The sequence below is a fragment of the Diplotaxodon limnothrissa genome, linkage group LG4 (assembly GCF_057381915.1).
Source record: "Diplotaxodon limnothrissa isolate DT_005_m linkage group LG4, D_limnothrissa_male_GT1.1, whole genome shotgun sequence".
NCBI classification, from domain to species: Eukaryota; Metazoa; Chordata; class Actinopteri; order Cichliformes; family Cichlidae; genus Diplotaxodon; species Diplotaxodon limnothrissa.
Window position 1 is genome coordinate 19,679,694 of NC_140599.1, and position 14,494 is coordinate 19,694,187.

General features: G+C 39.5%; 1 protein-coding gene across 1 annotated transcript; it reads right to left on the reverse strand.

Annotated features, from left to right (window-relative positions):
* Positions 1 to 10,326: 10,326 nt before the first annotated feature.
* smim10l3 (small integral membrane protein 10 like 3) lies at positions 10,327 to 13,510 on the reverse strand. The gene is made up of 2 exons (XM_085352401.1): positions 13,169 to 13,510; positions 10,327 to 10,831 (listed from the first exon to the last, which is right to left on the reverse strand). Exons 1-2 carry the CDS (start codon positions 13,346 to 13,348, stop codon positions 10,811 to 10,813), a joined length of 201 nt encoding a protein of 66 aa, XP_085208527.1. The 5' UTR covers positions 13,349 to 13,510; the 3' UTR covers positions 10,327 to 10,810.
* Between the last annotated feature and the right edge of the window lie 984 nt (positions 13,511 to 14,494).

The window sequence follows — 14,494 nt, forward strand, 5'->3', positions numbered from 1 at the left end:
TACACGGCAAACCCAACCCCCTGAAATGTCTGGATCCATCATTTCACCCACCATTTCCAGGGATTTCACTTCCCTTCTGTGAGTAATCTGAGTAATATTTTGATATATGGGAGTTGCGCTACCCTTTAGTCCATACCCAAATATTTCTGCAACCACCACAAGCCCTGCCATCAAATATCCATCCATCCATTTTCTTCCACCTATCCATTTCAGGGTCACGGGGGCACTGGAACCTGTCCCTGCTATAAAAGGACATGAGGTGGGGTACACCCTGGATAGGTTAACATCTCTCTCAGGGCTGACACAGAGAGACAGATGACCATTTTCTAATTTCTATGGTCAATTTAGCTTCATCTAGCATTGCATGTTTTGAGACAGTGGGAGGAACCCCGGGAGAACCAACCCAGAAGCAAGGAGAAGATATAAACTGCACACAAAAAGACCCCAGCTGGACGGTGGATTAGACTCCGCTGCCGTTTGTAAAACACAGTGGAGGGTCTTGTTTGATGTTGCATTTAAGCCAGTGGTGTTGGGGACCTTGTCAAAAATGTTGGAAATATGAACACAGAAAAGTACCATCGGCCTTTAACTCACAGTGGAAAACTATCAGTCATGGATTGGCCTCCCCAGTACTTGAACCTTAACATTACAGGAGCATTTTGGGATCATCTTGACGGAGAATCCAGAACATATAGAAGAGATTTACATCTCCTTAAAGAATCCTGAAGAACTGCATGTTTCCGCATATGCTTACATGTTTCAATAAATCACTGAACTCATTTTTCATGTTTCAAGCACATAAAGAAAACAAGAGAAACATTTAGAAACTTTTAGAAAGTACAATAGCTTGGGGGTGTTAAAGGGGAGCCTAACATGGCAGTGCCTTAGATCTACATTCTTTTGATTGGTCAGCAGGGAGCCTGTGGTCCAACCAACCTGTGGTTGGAAAAAGATTTCTGGTCCTAAATGAGAAAACGTTCCCTTGTTCTAACCTTCATAAAACACTTTTCTGATGCGTTTATGGACACGGTTAGAAACATTATGTATATTTTAGATTTTTTTTTTTTTGGTCATTCTAAGTGATAAAAAGGATCTACACTAATTAGCTAGTGATTAGTGATTGACTGGTCATACAGTTGTACAGTGAAGTCCATCCATTACTTATCACACCTGCTTTCAATATGTGAAGAAATGATGTGTCACAGTGGTGAAACGCTCATCTCCAGGCTTTGTAATTGGACTTTAGACCAATATGGGATGTCACGGTAGTAATACCCATTTTCTATTCTGTCTGTAGTTAAAAGTTCAAATTTAGAGCAGAAAAAAACATGTTTACTACCTAAGAAAAATGTTGAGCTCTAATTTCTAATTTAGGTAAAATTCCCTCATATGAATTTCATCTGATTTAGTCTTATGAAGTTTAAAACTTGCATTATTAGTGGCATTATTCTTGTTGTTACTGCTATTGTCTGACAAATAGCATAGCTTGCTGTATAGATAAATGTATTAACAGACTTACTGAGGAGTACTATGTGTTCTGGTATCTAGTATCAGTGAGTGACAGTGACAATTTTATTCGTATCCTTATTTTGATGGATTTTGTCCTTATGGGAGGTTATTATTCTACTGATGAATGGAAGTTCCTGATCCATCTTCCTCTGTGTGTTTATATCCAAAATGCTGGACCAAACTTAAACCTGGGGGATATGACGGGGGTTTGCATGTCCTTCCTGTTGTGTAGGGTGACGAGGTTGACCGTGGTGTGATGTGGCGTGTGTGACAGAGGTCACAGGAAGCAGAGGGCAGCAGGATTTCCTCCTTTCATGCTCTTTGGTTTAATATCCAGCCCTGCATCTCGGCCACTTCTTTCCTGCCACCATCTGATTGAAGGGCAAAGTTGAGTTGATATTCTGGATCCAAGGACACATATGAGTAGAGTCTTTATTTGGGCTCACAAAGACGACAGTGTGTTTCAGAGAACTTGAACATAAAGCTGTAAGTGAGTCCCTACATCTAAAGCAAAAATCCTGCAAGACCTGTTGCAGTTAAATACCCAGTGGCAAAGGTTACTTCACTTAAGAGTTTAGCAATGAGTGTATCGTTCAAAACACACTGAAGAAAGCCCAGCTCTTCTGTTAATCAAGAAACAATTTCAGTGATTATAAATAAGAGATTATTGATGCAGGATACAGCACACAAGCCTGTTGAAGAGTGCAACATCAAAGACAAAAGGATCACAGATAAAAGCATGACGATCCCAGCAAGGATTCACAGCTAAACTGTGATCCTTTAATACCACTATGAAAATAAGCTTTTGAGTCCAATACAGCTGACAGTTTACCCCAAAAATATTACAGTGTCCTTCTATTAAACAAAATGATGCAAATCATTGGTAAAATCTGCATTTTTTTTTGTCACATTCCTGCATGAACCTGTTTTTTCCCTAACAATAAAAACAAAACAAAGAAATTATATAAATTGACAGCTTTTTGAGGCTCTGCACAACACGAAACTGTCCTATTTCAATAAATTAATGCAAAAGAAAAAAAAAACTGATGCAGAAAAATGTCACAATCACACCTGCCAAAAATAGGCATGCATTTGAACACTGGTTTGCTTGCATTACCTGCTTCAGTCCTGCGATGTGACTACAGCAAATGCACCACCCAACATCATCCGCTGCTTCCCCCTGCACCTCTCCTCCCCCTGCACCTCTCCTCCCCCCTTCATTCAATTTTCAGGTCAGCTCGGAGCTCATCTCAGCACTTGATCTCATCTTTTTTAACGCTTTGCATATGTCTCCCCTCCCTGGTCAACAGCGTTTAAAATTGTAAAAGAAACTCAGAATTAACCAGGAAGAGGATATTTCACACAGTAATGCTCTCCGGTGCCAAAATACTAAGCATAAATCACAATTTAGTGTTTAATGCATCTCAGGTAAAATCATGCGGATTATTGTTTGACTACACATGGAGGTGTGCATTAATGCGTGTCATATAAAATATTCACAGCTCTCAGCCAAGCTATTGGAAAGTCCATCACATGTTAAGCAAAGTAAGAATTGTGACACTGAGTCACGCTGTAGACTCAGTTTGGAAAGTGCAGGTCTGTCAGCAGCTGAGACTTAACATTTAGTTGCTACAGTTTGGGTCCCATTTCCTGTTTGGTTGCAAAACACAAAGTTTGGCAATCGGCATAAACAGTTTGACACATAAACAGTTTGGATTTTCAAATGAGGTGTATCAGAGCTATGAGCTAGAGGTTCAAATACAGTGGGGCAAAAAAGTATTTAGTCAGCCACCGATTGTGCAAGTTCCCCCACTTAAAATGATGACAGAGGTCAGTAATTTGCACCAGAGGTACACGTCAACTGTGAGAGACAGAATGTGAAAAAAAAAAAAAAAAAAATCCATGAATTCACATGGTAGGATTTGTAAAGAATTTATTCGTAAATCAGGGTGGAAAATAAGTATTTGGTCAATAACAAAAATACAACTCAATACTTTGTAACATAACCTTTGTTGGCAATAACAGAGGTCAAACGTTTACTATAGGTCTTTACCAGGTTTGCACACACAGTAGCTGGTATTTTGGCCCATTCCTCCATGCAGATCTTCTCGAGAGCAGTGATGTTTTGGGGCTGTCGCCGAGCAACACGGACTTTCAACTCCCGCCACAGATTTTCTATGGGGTTGAGGTCTGGAGACTGGCTAGGCCACTCCAGGACTTTCAAATGCTTCTTACGGAGCCACTCCTTTGTTGCCCGGGCGGTGTGTTTTGGATCATTGTCATGTTGGAAGACCCAGCCTCGTTTCATCTTCAAAGTTCTCACTGATGGAAGGAGGTTTTGGCTCAAAATCTCACGATACATGGCCCCATTCATTCTGTCCTTAACACGGATCAGTCGTCCTGTCCCCTTGGCAGAAAAACAGCCCCATAGCATGATGTTTCCACCCCCATGCTTCACAGTAGGTATGGTGTTCTTGGGATGCAACTCAGTATTCTTCTTCCTCCAAACACGACGAGTTGAGTTTATACCAAAAAGTTCTACTTTGGTTTCATCTGACCACATGACATTCTCCCAATCCTCTGCTGTATCATCCATGTGCTCTCTGGCAAACTTCAGACGGGCCTGGACGTGCACTGGCTTCAGCAGCGGAACACGTCTGGCACTGCGGGATTTGATTCCCTGCCGTTGTAGTGTGTTACTGATGGTGACCTTTGTTACTTTGGTCCCAGCTCTCTGCAGGTCATTCACCAGGTCCCCCCGTGTGGTTCTGGGATCTTTGCTCACCGTTCTCATGATCATTTTGACCCCACGGGATGAGATCTTGCGTGGAGCCCCAGATCGAGGGAGATTATCAGCGGTCTTGTATGTCTTCCATTTTCTGATGATTGCTCCCACAGTTGATTTTTTCACACCAAGCTGCTTGCCTATTGTAGATTCACTCTTCCCAGTCTGGTGCAGGTCTACAATACTTTTCCTGGTGTCCTTCGAAAGCTCTTTGGTCTTGGCCATGGCGGAGTTTGGAGTCTGACTGTTTGAGGCTGTGGACAGGTGTCTTTTATACAGATGATGAGTTCAAACAGGTGCCATTCATACAGGTAACAAGTGGGGGACAGAAAAGCTTCTTACAGAAGACGTTACAGGTCTGTGAGAGCCAGAGATTTTCCTTGTTTGAGGTGACCAAATACTTATTTTCCACCCTAATTTACGAATAAATTCTTTACAAATCCTACCATGTGGATTCATGGATTTTTTTTTTTCACATTCTGTCTCTCACAGTTGAAGTGTACCTCTGGTGCAAATTACTGACCTCTGTCATCATTTTAAGTGGGGGAACTTGCACAATCGGTGGCTGACTAAATACTTTTTTGTCCCACTGTATGTAGTGTGGGTAGTTGCACTGGGATTGGTTCTTTATACAGGGGATTTTCATAAGGACAAAACAAAGTAGATTTGTTGAGCACAGGAAATTGTGGAGGGTTTTTAGGACTTATAGTATGTGACTTCCAGACAGACTGTTTACAAGTAACTGACTGACCAACAGCACCAAGCAAAAGACTTTGAACAGCTATCTTCTGTGTACTGAAACAAATTCTACCAGGAATAAAGATACGCTTGACAGCAAAACTGTGAAACACTTCTTTTACGCTGTTATTTTAGTTGCTGACAGTAGCTTCTTACCTGCCGCCCACCCACAAGAGGAGTATCAATCTTCTCATTTAGCTTGTGGAAAGACAATTACAAAATACTCTCACCGACCACTTTATTAGGTACAGTTGAACTGTTTGTTGACACAAATATCTACTCTGCAGCAACTCAATGCATTTAGGCATGTAGACATGAATGAGATGATCTGCTGAAGCTCAAACTGGGCATCAGAATGGAAAAGAAAGTTGATCTAAGTGACTTTGAATGTGGTGTGGTTGTTGGTGCCAGATGGGCTGCTGATCTACTGGGATTTTCCACACAACCATCACCTTTTTAGAGTTTATAGAGAATGGTCTGAAAAAGGGAAAATATCAGTGAGCAGCAGTGAAAACGTGTTGTTGATGCCTGAGGTCAGAAGATAACAGTTAGACTGCTTTGAGCTGAAAGGAAGGCAACCACACATCAAAACCAAGGTATGCAGAAGAGCATCTCAGCTACAGCAGCAGAAGACCACACCAGGTGCTACTCCTGTCAGCTAAGAACAGAATAATTAGGCTACAGTTCACACAAGATCATTAGAATTGGACAACAGAAGATTGGAATAAACTTGCCCGGTCTGGTGAGTCTTGATTTATGCTGCAACTTTTAGACATAGAGTCAGAATTTGGCATAAAGAACATGAAACCATGGATCTATCCCTATATGGTGACAGTGTACCCATTTTCTGATAGTTAATACCAGCTACAAGCTCAGCTAATCTCAAACTTTATTTCTTGAACATAATATGAGGTCACTGTACTCAGATGACCTCCACAGTACCCAGATCTCAATCCAGTAGAGGATCTTTGGGATGTGGTGGAAGAGAAGACTCACATCATGGATGTGAAGCCCAGAAATCTGCAGCAACTGTGTGATGCTAGCATTTCAAGATGGAGCGAAATCTGTGTGGAAGGTTTCCAGAACATGCAGTATTAGTACGGTGTAACTGATAAAGTGATAATGGATATTTCCTAAAATTAAAGCCTTCCTCCATGAAGAAAGAAAAAAGTGAGAATGAAATGAACACACCTTCTGACTGAAACAAACAAACATACAATTAAAGACAACATAGTGCTCAGTAATGTGCATCTCAAAGTGGGTTATGAGGTCAAACACAACAGTCTGGCAAGTCTTGGAGAAGAAGATTTTAGGAGGTTCGGGATATTTTGTTTAATAGTGTTTGTGCAGAATAATAGATTCTGCTGATTAATTGAGCAAAAAGGACAATGGAAAAAATGATCTTGACTTGGACATAGAGACTCCAATCTTACAAAATCATAGTTAAACCAAGGTTGAAGTAACCTCAGTTCTGAATTCAAGTCAAGAAATCTCAAGTTTCCACACCAATAAATTCTTAAAATTAATGAGTAAGTGTAAAGATGTGCGCTGTGCATTAAAATACTGCATTGCAGCTGTAATTGAACCTCTGCCATTTGCAGTGTTATCACTCTTTAACATTCAGTCAAACAACACATGCGAGCTGCTGCACATGCCAAGGGCTAAAACTCTGTAATCCTTACACCACTACCCCCTCTTTTTTAAGGGTACAAATGGTAAAATCAGGGTAAAGATAACCCGACTTATCCACCATCTATAGATCTCTCCCTCTCTCTGCCAGTTCTCTATGATAACCCTATTAAAATATTTCCTCTGGCAAATCCCTGAAAAATAAATCCTCTTTTTTTTTTTTAAGAAAAGGGGGGCAGGAGGGATGGTTTGTCTGTCACATGGAGAAATACAGTTGCCTTGGCAACCCCTTATGGTTTTACACTGCAGCCTGGCATTGCAGAGCGACTGGCTAGGATAAGTTTACTGGGAACATTTTGCTCTGAAGGAGGGTGTCAGCAGTTTGGAAACTGACTTGAAGGAAGTGCACACTGAAGGGACGTGTCAAATGGATCTGGTGGCTAAGATTGATCCAATGCAAAGACCCACTCCCACTTCAAAAACAGACATTAGTCACACAGGATTTTTTAAATTGATTTAGATCAGAGAACGAGGGAACGGATACATCGTACAAGGGAAACTAAACATTTCCTTCACAGGTGCACTAAATCTGAATAACAGATTTTTATAAAAGATCACAGTGTGGGACTAAATAATCGTGAGCTATATTTATAGTTTTATTAGCCTGTGTCAGCTTCAAAGAGATTGACAGCTCTCAGTGGCCGTTTCCAACAGATAGGAAAGGAATTCAGTAAGCTGCTTCCCCCCTGTGGACAGTGGGCACCACAACACAACACAATCATCACACTTACCCAGCAGAGGAAGCAGGTGTCAAGTATCCAAACAGGCTGGTGGCTTCATGTATGAAATTCAAGGAACCTTTCAACTTCTTGCATGGATTTACGGTGAGATTAAAATGCTATAAAGAGAACAGTTATTAAGCCTTAAACCTTCTTTACTTTCTTGCCCACATGAAAAGCAAACAGCTGTCTGATCACAGCTTTTTATGATGCTTTACAGCAGGGGTGTCAGATTAATTTGATATCTTCTTTATTTCCTCTTACGTGGGCTGAACCAGTAAATACATGGTGTATAAACTATAAACCAGTCACCTCCAACTGAACCTTTATGTTCAGTGCAAAGAAGTCTAACTTTAAAAACTGTCCAGTTCCTTTAAAATTCACATTTTGACCATCCAGTTAAAGTGGCCGTGAACAGACGATCAAATGTTCCACGTGATAAGCTTGGGCTTACATTCTAAGAAATAAAGGAATTTATTCTAAAAACAAAAACTATCAGTGAATTTACAGCAAATTTTCTCTTTATTACTGTGTAAAAAATTGTACTATAGAATTAATTATTGATACTGTTATTCATTTGAAAACTAACAATTAAAAAAACAATTTTCTTTCTTACTTACCTTTGATATATGATGGATCATCAGTTTACTAATAAAGGACACTTTATCAGTTACACTTTTCTGGTTCTGTCTGGTCTATGTTGACATGATAGCGTCATCGGCTGCTGTAGATTTGTCGGCTACACATCCACGATGACACTCAATCTTCATCATTTTCAACTCAATTCATTGTCATTGTTTCAAATTCATTTTGATCATCAAAACACTTTTTCCTTCATTGTATTTTAAGATTTTCATGTTCTGTTTTAAAATTGTCCACGTAACCAGAAACATAGCAACAGAAAATAAGTGGTTTTGCCACACATGTCGCTGTTTCTATGTGGTTCAAGAACATGCTATAGAAGATGACCTGTTTCTAAAGGACAGTTTAATAAACCCAAACGAGACAACTGTTACCTTTTACTCATAGAAATGGCTCAGAGTCGTGGTGTAATTCGTTTATTTCTCACAGAGTTCATTCATTCTCAGCATTTGCTCTGTAACTTCAAACCCCACTCACACACATTTCACAGAAATAAAAACTTAAAACAGTAATAAATAATTTTGAATGTAACACCTTTCACTAGCATCGATTTGCTGATCCCACTGGTAAGCAGAAACACAATAGAAACGGTGACCACCTGAGCATGAGAGTGAGAACCATTACTGCACTTACTGACTTCTCCTACAACAAACCTGCTGATATCTGATGTATATCCAGTTAAACCCAGCCACAAATGATTAGTCCAGATCATAGAGGACAAACGAAACATTGTGCGTCATGCAGGGAAAAGAACCTCTTCAAATAAAAATGAGATGTTTACTTTATACCTCACACTGAATGTCTATACATGTACGATGCTTGACAAATTCATTAGATGGCCTAAAACCCAATTTTTTTTAGAAATTTTTAAGAAATTGTTTAAAACTAAAAAAAATTGTTATTTGTAAGGCAAATAACAAACTGAAACTACTAAATAGTCCTTATTCACCAATAATAACCAAACAAACAGAAAAACGTAATAATTTGTATGGCCTCCGTTGGCCTTGCATTGTTACTGGCATTGTTTTTATGTACGTTTCCACAGTCTCCTTTGTTACTGAGCTCCAAATAGTTTCCAGCTGTTCCCAGAGACTTGCTGTGGATGAAACTTTTGTGCAATCTATCTTCAAATCCACCAAATCCCAAATTTGTTCAATAGGATTCAAGTCTGGACTCTGATTTGTCCAGTCCATCAGTTCCAGTACTCCAGATTCCTTCTCCTTGGTCAAATACTCTCTGCACAGCTATGAAGTATGTTTGGGGTCACTGTGTTGTTGGTATATGAACTCACGACCAATCAGTTTCAGTCCAGAAGGGATTCCATGACCCACCAAGATGTTGTGGTAGATCTTTATGTTCACGATACTGTCAATTTTCACGAATTTTCCCACGCCGTTTCCAGAAATGGAACCCCAAACCATAATGGAACCTCCACCGTGCTCTACTGTGGGTGCAGTGCATCAAGCATCAAAACCTTCTCCAGATTTTCGGTGATTATTCTGACCAAAGACTTCAAACTCAGACTCATCAGTCCAAAGTACCTTATTCCAGACATCTACAGTCCAGTGTTTGCGCTCCCTGGGTAATCTGAGACGTTTCTGGATGTTTGTGGGCCTCAATAACTGCTTCTTAGCAGCGACTCTCCCCTTTAAGCCCTGTTTATTCAGTCGTCTGCTTATGGTCATTCTGGAGACCTTTTCAGACTCTGCTCTAGAAGCATTTAGCTCTACTTGAAGATCAGCAGTGGTCTTCCTTCTGTCACTGGTACTTAAAATCTTGAGGTGCCGGACATCTGCGTCAGTCAGCTTTTGTTTTCTGCCTCTTCCTTGGCGCATTCTGTAAGTACCGGTCCCTGCAACTGACTCCAAAGCGTACTTGACCACACTGTGAGAACATCTTATGTCTTGTCCTATTTGTCTGAAAGACCATCCGGCATCGTGAAGTACTTTAATGCGGACTCTGTCCTTTTCGGTGAGTTCTCGATCTTTGACCATTTTGAGTCTTCAAACCGAATTCATGTTTTTACACCCAGATTTGAACCGCACACTGGACTTAACGACTCAAACTGAATATTCTGTTTAGTAATGCAAGTAAATAACTGTAATTTGGCACCTTCTATTAAATAAAAATGCTTTGATGTTTTTTCTTTGATGAAACAGAAAAACTGAAGGGCATAAATTTGAAAATTCATGGATAACAATAATTATGTTTTAGCATTAAAATATAATTTTAATTATAGAACGTGCACATACTGGTGGATTAACCATTACAGAAACATAAAAAAGGATTTGGGTGATTACTAATACTGTTAATTTAGGTCAGCTGTACATGTAAGACATAAAGAGAAACTATAAGCTTTCACAGCAACAATCATTCATGCTACAGTCCTCGATATCAGAGAGAAAAGGCGGGGGAAATATCTTCATGCACATGACGAGCTTCTCCTGAATCGGTGACTGCTGGGCTCTTTCCCCGCTCCATCTGCTCCATCTATCGCCGCTCACCCTGTCTCATATCTGCAGACATCACCGCTTCCCTTCACCTGCAAAGGCGCCGGGCCGTGTAACTGGCGGCAAAAACGAACAGCCACGTTATTGTGTTGGACTGAAGTGTCTTGAAGTGTCTTCTTTCTTCACATCGCTGTGTGTGGTCAGCCGGTGTTTTCTGATGGCTGGAACGTGGCAGTGCACACTATCCATTGTTAAGTGTTAATGCAGCCATTGAAGACTCAGTGGATTTCGATGTGAACCTATAAAGATATGAGAACTCTGTTAGGTAGTGCTAAATAAATAAAAAAAAGAGAAGTAGGATAGGATTTTTGACCAACTTAGATATTTGGTGATTTTTTTTTAAATAGGCTTCCCTAACATTTCCAAAATTTGTCTTGAGTAGTTACTTATATACTTGTTTATGCTCTGCCTGACTCTACTCATATCAGCAGGTTCTTGCTCCAAACACCGTGTTGCTGACAGTGAAGTTGCAGAGTGCCCTCTGGTGGACAAACAATGCAAAGTGTGTTTATCCAATCTCTTCTTAGTATTTTCATCTTCATTTATTATTTTGATATCTACTTTTGAACTGCAGTTATATGAAAAATAAAGTTTTCACAGGACTTTATCCCCTTCAGTGAGAAACTAGGTCACCCTTATCGCTTCCACAGGATATAAGTGTGTAAGTAGCAGCTAGGAGCTGACGATCAGCTGCCCTTGATTAACTGATCATCAGCAAGTTTGACCACTGCATGAAAGCACAGCTTAGATTTGCCAAAGACTTCTGAAACAATGTTGTTTGGACAGACGAAACCAAAGTAAAAACCAACCACAGGATATTAGCACAAACACCTCACACCTGCTGTCAAGCAAGGTGGTGGAGGGATGATGATTTGGGCTTGTTTTGCAGCCACAGGACGTGGATGCCTTTAAGTTATTGAGTCGGTTATGAACTCCTCTCTATAAATCTTCTTGAGTCAAATGTGACAGCTGTAGCTTGGCCAAAATTGGGTCACGCAACAGGACCCAAAAAGGGTAGCAAATTAGAAGCAATATTTTTAATCTGGAGACAGATGAAACCTCAAGTCCCCGACCAGGATATCTGTTGCCTGCTTCAGATATATCAGTTACTGGTCAGCCAAGATGTGTGTATCTTGGAAATAATTTAAAATAAATAAAATAAGGAACAAATAATTATTATTTTTTTACAGTTTCTCAATGTATCGCTAACAAAAGGCAGTTGTTTTGTTTGCATAATATTAACACATTTGGCAGAGTTGCCCAAAAATAATCAACATAATCCATTAAAGCCATTAATAAGCTAATAGATCTTCATTGAAAGTTTAAGGCACTAAAAATGGAAGCCAATAAAATGCTGGTAATAATAAATCGGCACCTCCTTAACCCTTTAGAGCCGATCGGAGCGGGAACGCTCTGTTATGCGTAACTATTTTTAAATCCCAGTAGCACTGCAACCACGTAAGCTAGCGCAAAAATTTTTTTTGCATATGAAACCGGAGGAGTTGTACTTACATCTGATGCCATCAGCTTGTCCTAGGACACGGTTTCCTTCCACATAAAGCTTTGCAAAAACTGCATAAAAAGCGCTTGCAGGAACAAAAACATAATATTCCAGAAACACGCTTTACCGATCTGATCAGCTGTTCAAAACACTTCCTACGTTGGAATAGACGTCAGCGCGAACTTTTGCATTTCCGACATTACCTGCCCGAAACCGGAAGTGACGTCATTTTCGCGGAAATGTAGTCTTTTTTGCGATCAGGGCCTCAGGGCCTATACTGCTCTTTTTAAAAGTTATCTTTGACTTTATGACTTTCTGTGTCGTTTCTGGGATTCTTAGGACTCATATTGCACTGCTGGAAATAGTTTATTTTGATGCATATGCTGTTATTTTGCAAATTTGCACTATAATATTTATTTTCGTTTTTCCTGCAGTGTATAAAAATTGGTGTATTTCAAAAATAAAACTATGAAGACACTCAAAATAAATTTCCTGTGGTGGGAAACTAGTTTGTGCAACTTTTTTGTATTTACAGTTTTGAGGGATGAGCCTCTTAAATTTCTCTAACTAGAAATATATGTTAAAAAAACAAAAACGATTTTCAATTTTTTTGTAGTTTATTGCACTTTTTTGCAATTTATGTAATTACTATGCACTTAATGAATACATATTATTAAAATCTGGGCTATAATGGTTGTATTGATGTATAGCAACTTGAAATGCTCCCAAAAATGGCTCCACAGCATGTAAAAATATAATATAAGCTCTGGCGGACTTGGTTCTATGGTAGGTCTTAAAGGGTTAATTGAGAAAAGTGAGCATTAAAGACAAGATAAAGGGAGAATTTTCCTTGTATTAAGCAGCTTTAGTTTTAAGTACCTGTAACCCTTAAGCTTTAAATGTAGTTAAAATTGATCGTTTATCCGTCCATTAAGGATAAATCTTTTACAACGTGTCGCTCATTCAGGTAAAAGCAAAGGCAGTAATGAATCCAACATGAGGGGCCTTTGCAATCAGCAGCTGTCTCTGTGCCGTTTAGAGGGTTGATGACCGATTACAGCGGCTGAATGATTACCTGTAATCTCACATTAAACATCATAGAGGCGACGAGGTAGACATAGGGGAATCTGATTCGCAGCCGCCATGCGAGATCAAAAAATATCAACAAAGTCCTCGTCAAGCCTTTCGAAAATATTCCGTACGTCCGACCAGCAGAGCCCGAAAACCGGAGCACCAAATATGACAGACCCGCCATACAGCCCAGTCCGTTGGCTGGTTTCCAGGGTTAGTTTGTCATCTGGTAAGGCGAAGCGATGGCAAAGGTGTCACACTTCATATTTATATCACTCGTCGACACCGAGCCCCATTTTTGTCCTTTTTTTACATCGATTGTGTTGGAAAATCTGCTCCACCCCGATAGCTGTTTACCGGGGACTCATTACTGTGTGACACACGGAAGTAAGAGTCAATAAAGGGCAACTGGAACCCCGAGGCTAAACTCTCAGGTATATGGTTCTTCATTTTTTTTAAAAACAAAAAAACAAATCACAGCTGAAGTACACATAAAGTGTCATAACTTCATATTCATATTTATCCAGACAGTAGGTAAAAAAAAATACAAGACAACACACAAATGCTGTAGTTGCAATGGTTTGTTTTACATTAATAGATTAATATACACAAAGTTTAAATATATAAGATTAAAATTGATTGCAAGTGTGGAAATTATATTTTAGGTCTAATTTTTATTTATGTGAAATTAAGTGAAATGGTCGGACAAAATCATTTAGTTTTTAATTATTTGTATTTGTCCAAAGGCAATAGGTATAGTGCTGATGAGGAAGGAAACCTGACTTCGAAAAGAAACGTCCTTCATCTGAAGAATAATAACACATATATTACTAAGTAAAAATTGAAGTAAAACAAGCAAACAAAAGTGACAAGTGCATGTAAGAAACAAGCCAAATAAATAAACAAATGTGCCACAATCTGAAGCAAGGGTTGGCATTTGTATACTGCCTTTTTTTCATTAGTCTAGCACTCAGAGCACTTTCTTGTTGTGGCTCAAAAATGAGAGTTCCACACTAAATTGATCAGGGCCCAGGTTAACAATGTCTGCCTCCATAGATATCGACCAACAGGGTACAAATGGAAATGATCCTACTGCTGACCAAAGACAAAGGAAGAAGACAGACAAGAGGTATTTTTGGAGCCAGTGAGAGAGAAGAAAATGTGGAGGTGAGAATGGGGAGTGTAAAAGTTCCTGCTCTAATAACAAAACTCTTAGTGAATTACAAACAAAAGCAAAAACAAAGAAGCAATTTATGTTTACTGAGAGATCAGTGGGTCTTGTCTACTACATCCAAATACGATTTTGTCATGATAAAAAAAAAGTTGGGGT

Excerpts from the sequence above, each read along its gene's own strand:
- smim10l3 (XM_085352401.1), bottom strand. The coding sequence starts at position 13,348 with ATGGCGGGTCTGTCATATTTGGTGCTCCGGTTTTCGGGCTCTGCTGGT. Across the intron at positions 10,832-13,168 it reads TGTTTAATGTGAGATTACAG|GTTCACATCGAAATCCACTG; the intron begins GTAATCATTCAG and ends ATATCTTTATAG.